Genomic DNA, 19,430 nt, shown 5'->3' on the forward strand with positions numbered 1-19,430 from the left:
TGCCACATATAACTCCAGCTTTTTTCAAGAATGTTACTCTAACTTTTGCCCTTTCCATTAAGGTAATCTTTACAGTGAAGAGGTGTACCTCTTATTTCTACCTGTATGTTGGACTTCACAATGAGCCTCCAGTTTATGAGTGTTAAAACCCAACTGACAGAATATGGTGGAACAACCTTGGAAGAAAAGATAAACAGACTTAGAAAGAGAGTAACAAGTTTTTCTGGGAAGAGATGAACAAAATTTGAAGAGGTAAGGAGTGAAAACATATTAGGGAAATATGGGAGATTGCCAGTAACAGCAGATGAAGTTAGTAAAAGCTAGAGAGAGTATTTAAAGAACTGACTAGAGATGATGATAAACAGGCCTGTCTGTTGTGAGCATACCTACGATTACCTATGACAAGATTTGGCCAAAATTGGCCGGGCTAGCACGAAGCACTCACCACATGCCTTGCTTGGATAAGACAATATGAGTAGAGAGAGAGTACCTGTCTATGAGTACCTATGATGAGAGAGAGGGAAGTTGGGGGAGGCATTTTGCAGAGGAAGACTTTAGAAAAGAGGCTGTAAAAGAGCAAAAAAGCCCTTAGATTATGGAAGGATTGTAGATTGAGTGGAGAAAGAAATGAGATGAACTTGTGGAGTGGAGTGGAAAGTATATTTGCAGGCATGGAAGTGATAGTAATTGTTGCCTTGTATGAAGGAAAGGGGAGTGGAAGTGAATGCATGAATTATTGAGGAAAAGATTTCCTTTGCATTGTTGGTAAGTTGTATGGTATGGATAGTGGATGGGTGTATTAAATGGATTTTTTAAGGTACTTATTAATAAAGAACAAGTGGGTTTTGGAAAGGAAGAGATGGAGTAGATGATATTTTTGTACTTAGAAAGATAAAGGGAAGAGGTCCAGAAAAAATAAAAGTGTATGCAGTATTTAAGGTTTTTGGATAGGCTTATGGTTGTGAATAAAACATCACTTTGAGAAGTCGTATCTGTGTGCCATCTATGAATAAATTTTGATGTTAAGATGTTTTATAATGATGGCAGTGCATGTGTGAAAGTAAGTGGGGATATGAATGACAGGTGTGAAATGAACTCAACCAGCTGCCCCTCTCAGCACATTTACTTCCAAATTTGAGTATATATACATACGGTATGTAAAAAAAAGTAAGACACTTGCTTGGTCACATAAAAATTGAGTTAAGGAGGTTGTGATGCTAGACCAGTTGTGAGCAGGAGCTGACACTTTAAGTCTGCCTTTCGGAGTGCAGAATGTGAAATGACCATACATTGTGCAAATGATCTACTTTACTTTTAAAGTTGATACAGTCATATTTATTTAGATCTGCAGAGAGTTACTTCTTGTAGATAGTTCAATTTTACATTGTAAAAATTTGCCTGTAGATATCTTTAGGTGGATAACATTCTGGTTGAAATCTTGTCTGTCCTAAGGTGAGCATCTTGAAAAGCATCTTTAAACCATAAACTTATGGTGTGGACATATGGAGAAAGTGAGCGAGGGGAGGTTGACGAAGAGGATGTTTGTCAAAAGTGAAGGGGATAAGGAGAAGGGATAGACTTGAATTGGAGATGAAAGGACCAAGGTAATAAAATGTTGAGTGCTTGGGGTCAGAACACGCAAGAGGGTGAAAGGCATGCATGGTGTTGAGTGAATTAGAGCAGTGGGGTAATACAGGTAGTTGTTTATAGGCAGCCTGTACTAACCACCCGGGTATTGGAAGGGTTAACGATGGCTATGCAGTGAGCTAGCACTTCAGTGGTTGTCAAGCTGCACTCCCCTGACCCAGGCAGCTGTCTTTTCTTTCTGCCTTACCCACACTTGGACTGCTGGCATTCTGTCTAGAAGCATACAATCTCTCCTTGTCATACATGATATGACAACACTTAACTCACACAACTCACTCATCATCACTAGATTTTCCTGCAGAGCACTGTGCGCTATCCCTGCCTTTTGGTAGTATGGTCGGAGCAATAAATAGTAGTAGTAAGAAAGAACATTTAGGCTTGAGTATTAGGTTGGAACAGGTTGAAGTAGTAGGTAGGAATTTTAGGCAGGAGCAGTAGGTAGAAATAGTCAGTAGGAACATAAGGAAGGAGCCTTTGCAAACACTGCGCTCTTAAGAGTTGTCATACGCCATTGGCCTTTTAAGGGTGAGACACTGGAGTTTACTAGCTATGGAGACTCTGTTGCCATGGTCACCTCCTTGAGGGAGTTCCGATAGGGAACAGACGTCATAGATATAGCTGCATAGATAGACATGCTATCAATGTACTATACCATGGCATACAAAGCAGCCAGTGAAAAACATGAAAAGGTCTGCAGGGCCTTGTTGTGGATAGGGGGCTGTGGATTAGATGCTTTACTTAGGTAGAGAATGGACATGAGTAAATGAGGCCTTTTCTTTGTCTGTTTCTGGTGCTACCTCACGAATGAGGGAAATGTCAAACAAGTATAAAAAGAATGTACTTAATTACTGTTTCTTGCATTGTTAAATTTATTATTATATAATCCCTGGGCCCCCTCTCCAGGGGATCCTGCAACTTCAAGTGTACACTACAAATTGTAACAGGTCAAGGATGGTATCTTGTGGAGTGGGAAGTTCTTTGATGGGATTGTACTCAGATGATACAACGTCGCTTAAGGTGTCTTTTCACTTGCAACGTAACCACAAGCAGTTGGAGTCCAGTAATTCCTGGTTAGATGATCAGGGTTTTAAGTAGATCATCAAGTGGTTTAAAGATTTTAATTGTTCATAGTTTCAAGTCTGATGAAGCAAATCTTGAACAAGTGTGATTCAGTTATTTGTACCATTAGTTGTAAGTGTTTTACAGGCACAGTTGAATCTGTTTGCTGTAGACTTACTTTACACTTGGACTTACAAACAGATTGAAAGAACTCATCCTAGAAATAGTTATTTATGTTCTCAGAAAAATAAATGATTATTTTGTCAGCAATAGATCAAATGTGTCACTTTGATTTTTTCAGGTATACATGGCAGATGATGAGAAGTCTCCTCGCTGTTTACACCAGTGGAACCCACATGATGGAAAGCCTCTCTCTGCACTTTTCTTTCTTGATAACCACAAACATCATAGCCCAGAGTAAGATAACCAATATTCTCTTATGATATTTAAGTGTTTAGATTCTAGTTTACTTTTCAAGTTCTTAATATGGATTATTGATACCTCATTGGCACTATCCTTGATTCCAGTTCACTAAAATTTTAATTATGTGTCCTTTAGCCTTTGGTTAACATACTATGTACTTTCTCTGGTGTTATTGGGTCCTGCTTGCTCGAGGTTATGCTACAAGTGAAGAGGCTGTATTGTTGTTAGAATACAGTCTCATCAGAGAACTTTTCACTTCAAAAGAGTCCATCATATCCCTGATAATGAGTGTAGCACATCCCTGGAGCTGCAGGAGCCCCTGGATTTCTTGAAAAGGCTTCCATGGGTTATGTGAAAATGATAGTAAAGTACCTTCTCAAATTATGTAACAAGCTGTCTTATGCAGTGTTCACCACATTCTCATATGCATTACATATTCCTTCATTGAAATGTCCCTCTCACCCATATACTTCGATACTTTTTGTCCACCTTACTCTTGGCTTTCTTTATTGTGTATTAAGGAGTATGTGAAAAGAGAGTTCAGTGTGTCATGAGTCAGGGCAGTGAAGGATATGGTTGAAGCAGCTGTAATCCAGACAGTGTTGTGTGGATGTAACTCGGGCCTTGAATGCTAGGGAAGGGAGAGAGTGGATCTGTTTGAAAAGAAATGCTCGAAGATGTTATGTGATGTGATGCAGAATAATGGTGTAAGGAATACCATTGTAAAAGAGAGGTGTAGTAGAAAGTGTAATTTTATTGAGCTGGATAGGCAAAGACTAAGAGGATCTTTATGTCTGAGGTGGAGGGAGGAAGAGGGAAGGGGAGATTAAGAAAAGGATGGAGTGATTATTTGAAGGTAATCCAAATAAGTGTCCTTACAATGGACTCGGCCATACCTTGAAGTGTTGCTTGTAGACGTGTTCTCTTCCAAGTAAGAATTTAGGTCTCTTTTTCCTGGGTCAAATTTTTAGGACCCATGGTCAGTTATTGGTTGAGTAAAAATATCACCTAGACCAGAAATAGTGAAAAGATTCCTTAGCACAATGACAGCAAGCTAAAGTTGCATCCCTTCACTCTGTAGCATGGGTAATTGAGGTGGCAAATTAAGTTGAGTTGTCTGATAAGACTGTACCACCATGCCAGACATATGGTAACCCCCCCCATAAGTGAGTAATTGGCTTTGTTCTGCATAAAACCTGACACATGAAAGCCTTGTTTTAAATGATATTTTTTTCAGACACCACAACAAATGGCTTACCCAGATATAGGCTTGATAATCTTAAAAGGTAGATTTAGTGAATCCTTTTCAGTATGTTTTGTTGTCTTTGAAAAGAGCACTTTCATGTTATGAAGAAGTTTCTCCTCCGTTTAACTTAACTACAATGTTTTTTAAATCATCAGTGTGCAGTTTTGGAAGTATGAGAGCACTTTCATGTTATGAAGAAGTTTCTCCTCCATTTAACTTAACTACAATGTTTTTTAAATCATCAGTGTGCAGTTTTGGAAGTATGCAGTAACAGGTGCATGCAACAATTCAGAACTGCGTGTGTGGTCATGTGAATCATGGCAGTGTCATCAGACTCTTCGCTTTGTACCTGACCAGCAAGACCCTCCACAGAGCCCACTTACCTTTAAGGCTGCTATGGACCCCACAGCAAATTTCCTCTTGCTCTCGGATATACACAGACGGGTATGTGTTATCTTTTTCTGTTCTTGGTGTTGATTATAATTATATAGTTACATAAGATATTCAATAATTTTTCTTTTGTAGGCTATGTAATCATGTCAGGTAGTGGCTTTTATATGCAATTCACTTCGTATTGAACAAAATATATTTTTTTTGTTTATTGTTGCCTCTATCGTTTAAGGTAGAGGCAGTGAATGGAGGTGGAAGTAAGTCATAGGGTGTGTGAGGGTGGAAATGTTCTAGGAGCTCAGAAGAAGGTGTGAAAAGAGAGAGATTGTTGCCTGGAAGGGCAAAACTAGGTGTGTTTGAAAGTATAGTAGTCTGGAACTATCTCAAGGGGATGGCCATGGAAATGGAATCTCCATAACTAGTGAACTCCCAACAGTATTGTATGGGTGTGATGCATGGGCTGTGCAGAGGACGTGGATGTGATTCGATTGAGTAAGTAAAGAAAGTGTATAAGAGAGGCTTGGTAATACAGAGAGTGTGTTGAGAAAGCAGAAGAGGTTGTACAGAAATGGTGTGGACATATGGAGAGAATTAGTGAGGAAAGGTTGACAAAGAGGATGTATTTGTCAAAATTAGAGGGAACAAGGAGAATGGAAAGACCAAATTGTAAATTGGAAAAGATTTTGAATGCTTGGGGCCTGAACATGCAGGAGGGTGAAAGGTATGCGCTGGATAGAGTGAATTGTGAAAATATGGTGTGTATACTGTTAGTGGACTGAACTAGGGCTTATGAAACATCAGGTGTAAACCATTGAAAGACCTGTGGAGCCTGGTTGTGGATAGGAAGCTTTGGTTTCGGTGCATTATACATGACAGCTAGAAAATGGATGTGAGCAGTTGAGGCCTTTCTTTGTCTTATCTTGTCATTACTTGCTAATGCAGTAAATGTTGATCAGGTACAGGAAAAAAATAATGTATACATATATGTATACATATGATAGAGTTGATAGAGATGCTCTGTGGAAGGTATTAAGAATATATGGTGTGGGAGGAAAGTTGTTAGAAGCAGTGAAAAGTTTTTATCGAGGATGTAAGGCATGTGTACGTGTAGGAAGAGAGGAAAGTGATTGGTTCTCAGTGAATGTAGGTTTGCGGCAGGGGTGTGTGATGTCTCCATGGTTGTTTAATTTGTTTATGGATGGGGTTGTTAGGGAGGTGAATGCAAGAGTTTTGGAAAGAGGGGCAAGTATGAAGTCTGTTGTGGATGAGAGAGCTTGGGAAGTGAGTCAGTTGTTGTTCGCTGATGATACAGCGCTGGTGGCTGATTCATGTGAGAAACTGCAGAAGCTGGTGACTGAGTTTGGTAAAGTGTGTGAAAGAAGAAAGTTAAGAGTAAATGTGAATAAGAGCAAGGTTATTAGGTACAGTAGGGTTGAGGGTCAAGTAAATTGGGAGGTAAGTTTGAATGGAGAAAAACTGGAGGAAGTAAATTGTTTTAGATATCTGGGAGTGGATCTGGCAGCGGATGGAACCATGGAAGCGGAAGTGGATCATAGGGTGGGGGAGGGGGCGAAAATCCTGGGAGCCTTTAAAAATGTGTGGAAGTCGAGAACATTATCTCGGAAAGCAAAAATGGGTATGTTTGAAGGAATAGTGGTTCCAACAATGTTGTATGGTTGCGAGGCGTGGGCTATGGATAGAGTTGTGCGTAGGAGGGTGGATGTGCTGGAAATGAGATGTTTGAGGACAATGTGTGGTGTTAGGTGGTTTGATCGAGTAAGTAACGTAAGGGTAAGAGAGATGTGTGGAAATAAAAAGAGCGTGGTTGAGAGAGCAGAAGAGGGTGTTTTGAAATGGTTTGGTCACATGGAGAGAATGAGTGAGGAAAGATTGACCAAGAGGATATATGTGTCGGAGGTGGAGGGAACGAGGAGAAGTGGGAGACCAAATTGGAGGTGGAAAGATGGAGTGAAAAAGATTTTGTGTGATCGGGGCCTGGACATGCAGGAGGGTGAAAGGAGGGCAAGGAATAGAGTGAATTGGATCGATGTGGTATACCGGGGTTGACATGCTGTCAGTGGATTGAATCAGGGCCTGTGAAGCGTCTGGTGTAAACCATGGAAAGCTGTGTAGGTATGTATATTTGCGTGTGTGGACGTGTATGTATATGGGGGTGGGTTGGGCCATTTCTTTCATCTGTTTCCTTGTGCTACCTTGCAAACGCGGGAGACAGCGGGAAAAAAAAATATATATATATATATATATATATATATATATATATATATATATATATATATATATATTTTTTTTTTTTTTTCATACTATTCGCCATTTCCCGCGATAGCGAGGTAGCGTTAAGAACAGAGGACTGGGCCTTTGAGGGAATATCCTCACCTGACCCCCTTCTCTCTTCCTTCTTTTGGGAAAAAAAAAAAAGAAGAAAAACGAGAGGGGAGGATTTCCAGCCACCCGCTCCCTTCCCTTTTAGTCGCCTTCTACGACACGCAGGGAATACGTGGGAAGTATTCTTTCTCCCCTATCCCCAGGGATATATATATATATATATATATATATATATATATATATATATATATATATATATATATATATATATATATATATATATATATTTTCTTTTCTTTTCTTTCATACTATTCGCCATTTCCCGCATTAGTGAGGTAGCGTTGAGAACAGAGGACTGGGCCATTGAGGGAATATCCTCACCTGGGCCCCTTCTCTGTTCCCTCTTTTGGGGAAAAAAAAAAAAAAAAAAAAAAAATATATATATATATATATATGTTACCTGTTGAGAGAGCTGAAAAGGATGTGCTGAAGTGGTTTGGACATTTGGAAAGAATTAGCGAGGAAAGGTTAACAAAGACGACATATGTGGCAGAAGTGCATGGAACAAAGAGACCAAATTGTAGGTGGAAGTAATGCTTGCAAAAGATTTTGAGTGCAGAGGGCTTGAACATGCAGGAAGATGAAAGATGTGCATGGGATAGGGTGAAGTTGAATGATGTGGTAAACAGGGGTTGATGTGCTGTCAGTGGACTGAACATGGGCATATGAAGTGGCGTGGGTAAACCATGGAAAGGGTATGGGGCCTGATTAGGGATAGAGAGCTTTGGTTTCAGTGCATTACACATGACTGCTAGAGAATGCATGTGAGTGAATGTGGCTATTTTTTGTCTGTTCCTGGTACTACCTCGCTAATGTGGGAAAGCTGTGATCAAATATGAAAAGAAAAATGATTTATTTATTTACTTTGCTTTGTCGCTGTCTCCCGCATTAGCGAGGTAGCGCAAGGAAACAGACGAAAGAATGGCCCAACCCACCTACATACACATGTATATACATACACGTCCACACACGCAAATATACATACCTATACATCTCAACGTATATATATATATATATATATCTTTCTTTCAAACTGTTCACCATTTCCCGCATTAGTGAGGTAGCGTTAAGAACAGAGGACTGGGCCTTTGAGGGAATACCCTCACCTGGCCCAATTCTCTGTTCCTTCTTTTGGAAAATTAAAAAAAAAAACCGAGAGGGGAGGATTTCCAGCCCCCCGCTCCCTCCCCTTTTAGTCGCCTTTTACGAAACGCAGGGAATACGTGGGAAGTATTCTTTGTCCCCTATCCCCAGGGATAATATATATATATATATATATATATATATATATATATATATATATATATATATATATATATATATATACACACACACACACACACACACAGACATATACATATATACACATGTACATAATTCATACTGTCTGCCTTTATTCATTTTCATCGTCACCCCGCCACACTTGAAATAACGACCCCCTCCCCCCTCATGTGCGCGATGTAGCACTAGGAAAAGACAACAAAGGCCACATTCATTCACACTCAGTCGCTAGCTGTCATATAATAATGCACCGAAACCACAGCTTTCTTTCCACATCCAGGCCCCACAGAACTTTCCAATGTTTACCCCAGACGCTTCACATGCCCTGGTTCAATCAACTGACAGCACATTGACCCCGGTATACCACATTGTTCCAATTCACTCTATTCCTTGCATGCCTTTCACCCTCCTGCATGTTCAGGCCCCGATCACTCAAAATCTTTTTCACACCATCTTTCCACCTCCAATTTGGTCTCCCACTTCTCCACGTTCCCTCCACCTCTGACATATATATCCTCTTGGTCAATCTTTCCTCACTCATTCTCTCCATGTGACCAAACCATTTCAAAACACTCCCTTCTGCTTTCTCAACCACACTCTTTTTTTTACCACACATCTCTATTACCCTATTATTACTTACTCGATCAAACCACCTCACACCACATATTGTCCTCAAGCATCTCATTTCCAGCACAGCCACCCTCCTCCGCACAACTCTATCCATAAATGTGTATGTGGGTGGGTTGGGCCATTCCTTGTCGGTTTCCTTGCGCTACCTCACTAATGCGGGAGATGACAGTATAACATTACCTATAATGTGTATACAGAATTTTTTTGTTAAAACAAAATGAGTCACTTCATTGATAATAGTAATTGTTAATGTAAGATAGAAAAATATGTTTAGGAAGACATTAATGAAGACAACATTGTCTTATATCTCTGACAGCAGTGAAGAAGAAGCCCCTCCTTATTTTGTGTGTGTGAAAAATACAACATTAGTGGTAAGAAAACAGTAAATGTTTAGGAAAGGGAGAGAAAAAGATGTGTGGATGTTACAAGGTTAATACTTCTGGTGGTGCTATACATTATTATGCTCTAAACTTTTTGTAAGTATTGCTGTTACATTCATTCTGTTTTTTCATTATCTAAGCCCTTTGCTTCTTCTTTTTAAGTAATATTCTTGTTCTGTGCTGTTGCTATCCTTCTTGGGTATAAAATTGTACATCACCCCAGTATCATACATGATGTAGATACAGTTTTTCACCAGTGTGGATGTCACATTATATAGTATCGTAAAATTTGTTTTGTGGTATCAGACTGCAGAGGTTTGATCTGTTGAAAAAGTAACTTTGAATGCTCCCAGTATATGTAGAAAAGCATTGCTTACTTATATTTTTTTATTATAGGAAATGCAAGCTACACAACCATTCCAGTGCCTCATATTTTGAGTGCTTGGCTTGGTACAAGTGTATTTTCTTACTTGATTTATTGTTTATTTAGATGAAAAGTATCGTTCTTTGAGAAGTGGATGACTATTGATAATTCTCTTTTGATTAAGAAATTTGATTCCCTTGATTAGCAGATATACATTGATTTATTGAACAAAATTGTGTTTCTCATGGATGTTAGATTGTCACATGTCTTTGTTTCAGGTGATGTATGTAATAGTGGTTTACCAAGACAGTAACAGCACTAGTGGAAGTGGAGGGGGAAGTAGTGGATCCACTGGTTCTGGAGGAAGCTATGTTATCAAGAACGGTAGTGAGGGAAGTGGTATTGCTCGTCTTGTGTCTGTGTCTGAGTTGCCTGTCCAGTACCCAGCTCTGTCCTTGTCTATAACAGATGCTGGATGGAAGCCGTATAAACGATGGAAGCACGATCATGCTCATGATCACTCCCAGAATGCTCATGGTTAGTCTTGGAATATTGAATGTGTCAGCTTATGTTGAATCCTGATTTTAAGGAATTTGGATTATTGAATGTATCAGCTTATGTTAACCCCTAATTCTGAGGAATGAGTTAACCTGTAGAAAAAAAGGAAAACATTATTTCGTAGCAGTGCAAAGTAAGCATTATCAAAACCTACGTGCTGATTTTGAGGTGATGTTGAGGGCTCTTATAAACTAAACAACAAATGCTATGTTACAAACCACTGTAGATTATACTCAGCTTAAAGAGAATGGTGCTATTGAATTCAATATCTTGCATGTGTTATCTAGTTTATTATTCTCCAGTTAAATGTACTGATGCCATTCTTTGAAGTTTGTGGACATTTGTGTTAAAAGGTGGAAGTTGTATTTATATTTCATTTTGGTGTTAGAAATATTTTTTATTATTTATTATTTTGCTTTGTCGCTGTCTCCCGTGTTTGCGAGGTATTGCAAGGAAACAGACGCAAGAAATGGCCCATCCCACCCCCATACACATGTATATACACACACGTCCACACACGCAAATATACATACCTATACATCTCAATGTACAAACATATATATATATACACACACAGACACATACATATATACCCATGCACACAATTCACACTGTCTGCCTTTATTCATTCCCATCGCCACCTCACCACACATGGAATACCATCCCCCTCCCCCTCATGTGTGTGGGATTGCGCTAGGAAAAGACAACAAAGGCCTCATTCGTTCACACTCAGTCTCTAGCTGTCATGCAATAATGCCCGAAACCACAGCTCCCTTTCCACATCCAGGCCCCACACAGCTTTCCATGGTTTACCCCAGACGCTTCACATGCTCTGATTCAATCCACTGACAGCACGTCAACCCCAGTATGCCACATCGATCCAATTCACTCTATTCCTTACCCGCCTTTCACCCTCCTGCATGTTCAGGCCCTGATCACTCAAAATCTTTTTCACTCCATCTTTCCACCTCCAATTTGGTCTCCCACTTCTCCTCCTTCCCTCCATCTCTGACACATATATCCTCTTGGTCAGTCTTTCCTCACTCATTCTCTCCGTGCCCAAACCATTTCAAAACACCCTCTTCTGCTCTCTCAACCACGCTCTTTTTATTTCCACACATCTCTCTTCCCCTTACATTACTTACTCGATTAAACCACCTCACACCACACATTGTCCTCAAATATCTCATTTCCAGCACATCCACCCTCCTGCGCACAACTCTATCCATAGCCCACGCCTCGCAACCATACAACATTGTTGGAACCACTATTCCTTCAAACATACCCATTTTTGCTTTCCGAGATAATGTTCTCGACTTCCACACATTCTTCAAGGCTCCCAGGATTTTCGCCCCCTCCCCCACCCTATGATTCACTTCCGCTTCCATGGTTCCATCCGCTGCCAGATGGAAATGTAAAGTGGTATTTTCTACATAGATGGCTTTGGCCATCAGAGAACCAAGCTGGTTTCACGAGGCTGATTATACAGAAACAACGTTGGGTATTGATTAAGCTCAAGAAATGTGGAGGATTGAGTTCAGTGACCCAAACATTGGGAAGAGATGGGGTTTCCATTATCTTGTTGTGTTGTCGGGTATGAAGTCTGTTGTGTGGATCAGTTAGAGTAAATTTGATAATGATTGAAATGTGAAGGCTTATCTACAACATCAGGTATAGTGAACATTTGCTCCATGTTCCCACTATGGCATGGTAAATGACATAAGTTGGCTTGCTTGAGTAAATCTGAAGATAATGTTTTTTATGCCCATCATAAGAACATAATGAAGCATCATAGGTTTTTTTGTTTGTTACGTACATCTCATAATTTGAAAGGTTTGTTAACTGATTTCTTAAGATCGATTATTTTTAAACAAAACATCAAATCAGAGTGGTTATTTTTCAAAGCAGTATGTAATAATTTATTCTTTTATATAATAAACCAATTTTGTACTTGGAATTCCTTTGTTTTCTCATGTGGCACAAAAAATCTACCTAGCACTTGAAATTATCAATTTTTTAATTATACTGTCTTTGACTCTTAGTTTCTAAAAGGTTCACCAATCCTGCATTAGGTAATGTGTAAAGAGACAAATTTCTGAAAAATTGGGAAAAACGTTTTATCATGAAAATGAAGCTGTACAGATGCTTGAGTGCCATGATAGGAGGGTAAGCACTTGTCTTGCTTTTTGGTTGATGCTGTTTCTTTAATCATCATTCCTCTTCTTGCTGCATGTCTTGTTTATTATGTAATATTTTTTCAACATATCTTTTGGGGTAGTTATCTCTTCTTCAGGGTTCAAGTAGTATTGTCATCAGCCATAAGTCTAATCTTGTTTTGGATATTTCTTTAGTCACCATGTTTGTTTCATAGTTCACATGGTATGGCATTAGATATAATCATTCCAACTTTTTCACTGGGCATGCCTAAATTTTTGTCTGGTATTGATAGAAAATGATGGTGGAGGGATGATGTGTTAGAAATGAAATGTTTGAGAACAATGTATGGTGTGATGAAGGTTGATTGAATAAGAAATGATAGGATGAGAGAGATGTGGTAGTGATAGCAGTATGTATGAGAGATTTGAAGAGTATGTGCTAAAATGTTTTGGACATATGTAGAGGATGGGTTAGGAGTTGGAATGATTTCATGAAATATGCCGAGTGATCATGGTCTGAACATACAGAAAGTTAAGAGATGTGCTTGGGTTAGAGCATATGGGAGGGATGTATATTCAAGGGGTGACATGCCATCAGCAGGTTGAACCAGGGTATATAAAGCAATCAGGGAAAATCACAGAAAGGTCTTTGGGGCTTGGTTGTGGATAGTGGGGCTCTGGTTTTGGTCTATTTGTATATGACATAGAGAGCAGATGTAAGCAAATCAGGCTGTTTATGTGTTCTTGGCATTAATTTACTACATGGGAAACTGAACTAGCATATAAAATTTTTTCGAGCTTACTTTCATTTATTCTTCTGTTTGTTGCCAGGCATATATTTTCCTGTATCTCTCTCTTCTCTGTTCTTGGCCATAAAGTTCAAGTTCTTTCAGTCACAGGTGGTAGTTTGTAAGAGGTCCATTCTATTAGTTTTGCTTTTAAAGTGTTTATTCTCGGTAACTTGTTTTTTCCACTTGCTTAACTAGCAAGCATAGAATGCAGTAATGTTCAGTTTTACTTATTGTATATAGGTTTAATCTTTATTTTTCTATTCCTGGTGCTACCTTGCAAAATGTGGGAGATCAATTATGAAAAAATCTTGAACATTAGTTTTCATTCTGTTTTTGCAAAAGCTGATATCAAATATCATACCACTTAGTATTTAGCTTGAAAGCATTGTTTTATCTGTGTTCTGTAAATTCAAGTTTTTCATTTACAGTAATCGTCAGGTCCTTAATCATTCTTTTTTATCATGTAGGACCTTTCTCTACAGGGTGCTGAAATGCTGTTAATTGTTACACAACCTATTTGTTCTGATTTCTCAGTAAATTCCATTATGTTTTTTTATGCTTGCCTGTGTTTTGTATTCAGATATAATTGCAGCTTATCTTGATCTTTGTTTTCCCTCTTTTTTATATATTCTTGTGTTATCTGCAACACTTCAGTGTTTACTCGTATATCCTTATCTTTGTGTCATGATTACAAAGCATGTGAAACTAATACCTTGTGGGACAAATGGAAGCACATCTTTGTGAAACATAGTTCCACTGTAACTTACTGATGTGGGTAAAGAATTAGATGTCACTATATTCCACGCACTGGGTTGCCAAGGGTGACACAGAGCATATATGGCACAGTATCGTGCTGATTGTTCTAGTCTAGCTGTTCACCGAGATAGGCATGCAGTCAGCTTTGGGGGGCAGAAAGTGAAGTGATATTCATGGAAGAAGGAAAGAGAACCGACAGCACAGCATTGTGAAAGTGTCTAAAACTGTGAGGTGAGACTGGGAGACTTGACAGGTGAGATTGCTTTAGAGTTCACTCTTGATGAAGTTTATTTAGTAGAGGCTAGGCTCCCCAGTTGTTAGAGTAGTGCTTTGTACAGGACAAATTCTTCCTGTTTTATGTTACAAGAAACTACTTGTAAGAATATACAGTGTTTTAAGAGTATTAGATAGAAGTAGTCGATAGGAAGATTAGGCAAGAGTATTAAATAGAAGTAGTCTGTAGGAGCATGTAGGTAGAAGCTTCTGTAAACGCTTTGCTAGAGTTGCCCTCTGTCAATGGCCTATTAAGAGTGAGGCACGAAAGGCTAAGAAGTGACACTGGAGATCACTTGTCATGGACAGCTTATTGCTCTGGCTACCCACTTTAGGGATTTTCAGGTGGGAGCAGGTGTTGTAGAGATATAGATATATAGGTTAAGAAGACTCCCCATGTTCTTGAGGCGGACCTTGCTATAAGTGAAAAGTATGATTTTCTAGATGAATTAGTCCTTATGGTGATGGTATTGTTGCTCAACCAGCTGTTTACATGGCATTAAGTTGACTTAAAGACCTATGTTAAGCTGGATGATGGATGTTAGATAATTTGTCAGTCTCACTTCTGTTTGGAATAAGGGCCTTGATATTTGTCATAAGAGAAACCAAATACAAGACATAAATTTTATTTTTGTTTTTGAGAAGCAAAAAATATTGTTCATTTATAGAAATTATTTTAGTAGCACTGTAGGTATGGACATTATTTGCATATCTTAATCTTTTGGTTTGCAGATGATGATGATAATGATGAAGGAGACAGTGTAGATGTTGTGGATGGGGTAGTGATGCGTTGCCTTTTGATTAACACCAAGTCTCTGCAAGAAGCAACTCTGAGATTCCAGCCTGCCACACCACTTACAGGACATTCAAACATTGGTACTCTGGATCTTAGCGCATCTCAGGATTCAATTGGTAAGATTCGTTGAACTGTAGCTTGCAATCTCTACAGAAATGCTGATGAATATCCTTGCACTTAATATTGTTTTACTACAAAAAATTCCTGTTTGCAAAGATACACTAAGCTATTTTGAGGTCTTGGAAGCTAAAGTGAGCAACACTTTTAGCAAAATTTTAAGTAACACTCGTGTAGACTCTATTTTGATACATTTTGACACAGCATGTATTTAAAAAAAAGTTTTAAATAGATATGGTTATGTATATTTTATTCTGACTTTAGGTAAATACTTCTTTGCTGGCCAGGATGCATCCAGTTATGTTGACCTTATAGTGAAGCTCTTGTTGGCTAGGATGGAGCCCTACATTCCTTCAACTGAATCTTCATACTTTCAATCATAGTTTGATTTTTCATGTTATAATGCCTGTTGCATCAGAGACAGAGCATATTGGGCCTTGGGACCCTATCCTTTTCCTGAATCTCATTCTGCCTTCATTTCATTTCCTTAGCCAAAAGCATCTCCAACTGCTGTAAATCAACCTCTCCACTTTTATGACCTGATTTTATACCTAATCAATTTATATCTTATTCACCAGTCGATAAAGCTGATCTTTTCAGCATCGTTATTTCCTGTAACTCTACTTTGGATTATTCTGCTTCTTGCCCAATCCCCCACTTCCACCTATTGAACTCATGTCATCTCCTGTCTTTTCCTTGTGCAAGGTCTTTTGAGTTCTCACCCAGCTTCAGGGGGACAAAGTGTATAGATCAGATGTCATTCCTCTGTGTTCTGAAGGAGTTTGCATCTGGGCAAGGTTGGATCCATGCTTTGTTTCATCTCAGAAAAGCCAAAATTTCCCTCCTTAGAAGCATGCTTTGGTTCAACATGCATGCCAGAAAGGAGACCATTCTAACAACTCTAGCTCCTTATATCTCTCGCTTAGTCTTTTTCTAAAGACTTTAAACTCTCTTTAACTCTCACCACTGTAAGCACTTAGAATCTTATTCCCTTCTTTCAGATCATACGTATTTTTGAGACAAATCTTTGCTGAATGATAATTGGCCATACCATGTTCTCCTGTTGCCACTTGATAGAGGGCGGGACTTGTCCCATTATGTGACACCTGCAGTTGCAGTTTTTTGGGGGAATGTGTACTCACTGAATGCTGAAAATTTGGAGTCTCAGTATCAAATATGAATTATTTGATAACAGTGGGAGAAATGAAAGTATTGGAGAAATTAGTGATTGTTGAATTTTTTAAGGAAGCCAAAATGCATATTTTAATATTACATAGAAATGTTAGTGTGTGTGGGAGAGTAGGGTTGATAAAAATATAGCATTATTGGACTGTGAAGTAATTGATAGGCATGTATAAGAAAGACTCTTGTATGTAAATGTGCTGAGAAGGGCAGCTGTTGGGATGTCTCGTCATTGCTAAGGGGAGGTGAATTTAAAAGTTTGTAGAGACTTTAGGAAGAGAAGAAATGATATGGGCAGGAAGAGGGTGGTGAAAGTTAGTGAGCTTGGAAATAGAATTAGCCTTGTGTAAGGAGATACCAAGAGAGTGTAAGAGTAGAATTGCACAAAGTCAGAGTAAATGAAGCAAGGGCAGTGGGTGAGGAATGAGAGGAATTTAAGGAAGCAGTGCTTACATAGGTAAGTAGTAGTTAGGAGGCAGCCAGCAACCAGGGAGGTATATTAATGGTACTTACTGCTTGGATATTAGAAGGGTTAGTGACGGTTGCTTAGTGAGCAAGAGATTTTTTTTTTTTTTTTTGATTCTTGATTGCTATTTCCTTGAGCTAGTGAGGCAGCACCAGGAAACAGATGAAAAAGGCACATCTGCTCACATATACATATATGCACACTCATGTACATATATATTTATTTATTTATTTTGCTTTTTCGCTGTCTCCCGCATTTGCGAGGTAGCGCAAGGAAACAGAAGAAAGAAATGGCCCAACCCACCCCCATACACATGTATATACACACACGTCCACACACGCAAATATACATACCTATACATCTCAATGTACACATATATATACACACACAGACACATACATATATACCCATGCACACAATTCACACTGTCTGCCTTTATTCATTCCCATCGCCACCTCGCCACACATGGAATACCATCCCCCCCCCCTCATGTGTGCGAGGTAGCACTAGGAAAAGATAACAAAGGCCCCATTCGTTCACACTCACTCTCCAGCTGTCATGCAATAATGCCCAAAACCACAGCTCCCTTTCCACATCCAGGCCCTACAGAACTTTCCATGGTTTACCCCAGACGCTTCACATGCCCTGATTCAATCCACTGATAGCACGTCAAGCCCGGTATACCACATCGATCCAATTCACTCTATTCCTTGCCCGCCTTTCACCCTCCTGCATGTTCAGGCCCCGGTCACTCAAAATCTTTTTCACTCCATCTTTCCGCCCCCAATTTGGTCTCCCACCTCTCCTCGTTCCCTCCACCTCCGACATATATCCTCTTGGTCAATCTTTCCTCACTCATTCTCTCCATGTGCCCAAACCATTTCAAAACACCCTCTTCTGCTCTCTCAACCATGCTCTTTTTATTTCCACACATCTCTCTTACCCTTACGTTACTTACTCGATCAAACCACCTCACACCACACATTGTCCTCAAACATCTCACTTCCAGCACATCCACCCTCCTGCGCACAACTCTATCCATAGCCCACGCCTCGCAACCGTACAACATTGTTGGAACCACTATTCTTTCAAACATACCCATTTTTGCTTTCCGAGATAATGTTCTCGACTTCCACACATTCTTCAATGCTCCCAGAATTTTCGCCCCCTCCCCCACCCTACATATGCATATATTTACAAAAATACAGGGTACATGAAGCGTCGGGTAAACCATGGAAAGGTCTGTAGGACTGGATATGGATAGGGAACTGTGGTTTTGGTGCATTACACATGACAGCTAGAGACTGAGTGTGAATGAATGTGGCCTTTTTTGTCTGTTTTCCTGGTACTACCTCACTGAAGCAGGGGATAGTGATGCTGTTTTCCTGTGGGGCAGGGTAGTGACTGGAATGGATGAAGGTAAGCAAGTATGAATATGTACATGTGTATGTATGTAATGTCTTTGTACATGTGTGTATGTGTTGATATGTATATGTATGTATATGTGTGTATGTGGGTGTTTAAATGTGTATATGAGTGGATGGGCCATTCTTTGTCTCTTTCCTGGCGCTACCTTGCTGATGCAGGAAACAGCGATTATGTATGATGATAATGATAATGGTAAAATACACATGTTCATTCATATACATACACATATATGCACATATACATGTTCATACTTGTTCTCCATCATCCATTCCCAATAAACAGCATAAATGCATGAAAGAAATGATAACCTATGAATTATTTCTCTTTCACACCTGATCACTGCCCTGTGTCAGTGAGGACATTGCCAGGAAATAGACAAAGAAAGGCCACATCCACACATGAGCTATCATTTAGAAAGCACCAAAAACCACAGCTCTCTGTCAAAATCTAGGCTCCACAGACCTTTCCATAGTTTATCCTCGACGTTTCACATTTCCTGGTTCAGACCATTGACAGCACGTTGCCCCAATATACCATGTTGTTCCAATTAAGTCTATTCCACGCATGCCTTTCACCCTTCTGTATGTTCAGGTCCCAAGCGTGCAAAATCTTTTTCACTCCATCCTTCCATCTTTGATTTAGTCTCCCCATTCTTCTTGTTCCTTCCACTTCTGACATGTATATCGTCTTTGTGAACCTCATGCATTCTCTCCATATATCCAAACCATTTCAACACACCCTTCTCTGCTCTTACAACCACACACTTTTTATTTCCACACCTCTTGTACCCTTTCTTTACTTAATCAAACCACCTCACTCTACATATTGTCCTCTGTCATTTCATTTCCAACACTTTCATCCCTCCCTCTACCTTTAACCTCTTATAGGTAGATCTTAAAGCTCTTGAGAGCTCACATTAATTTTCATTCTTTTTCTCAGTCTTTGTATTATTTTTGTTTCATCTGAGATATTTGTTATTGAGGCATGGTTTGCCTTTGTCAGTATGGTACTCTAGATAATTTTATTTTTTTGTTATACTCATTCGCCATCTCCCGCTTAGTGAGGTAGCTCAAGGAAACGGATG

At 39.4% G+C, this 19,430-nt stretch overlaps 1 protein-coding gene across 7 annotated transcripts in view; it reads left to right on the forward strand.

The window, feature by feature from the left end:
- LOC139745975 (enhancer of mRNA-decapping protein 4-like) overlaps window positions 1-19,430 on the forward strand; it is a 188,591-nt gene that overhangs the window by 69,518 nt on the left and 99,643 nt on the right. For all 7 annotated transcript variants that reach the window (XR_011712036.1, XM_071656723.1, XM_071656721.1 and 4 more), the window contains 4 exons: window positions 3,008-3,123; window positions 4,621-4,819; window positions 10,102-10,360; window positions 15,090-15,269. Coding sequence is in view for 6 of the 7 variants with exons in the window: in XM_071656723.1 (XP_071512824.1) it covers window positions 3,008-3,123; window positions 4,621-4,819; window positions 10,102-10,360; window positions 15,090-15,269 (754 nt within the window). In the remaining variant the exon portion in view is untranslated. The remainder of the gene's footprint in view (window positions 1-3,007; window positions 3,124-4,620; window positions 4,820-10,101; window positions 10,361-15,089; window positions 15,270-19,430) is intronic.

This window comes from Panulirus ornatus, chromosome 63 (assembly GCF_036320965.1).
Source record: "Panulirus ornatus isolate Po-2019 chromosome 63, ASM3632096v1, whole genome shotgun sequence".
Lineage (NCBI taxonomy): Eukaryota > Metazoa > Arthropoda > Malacostraca > Decapoda > Palinuridae > Panulirus > Panulirus ornatus.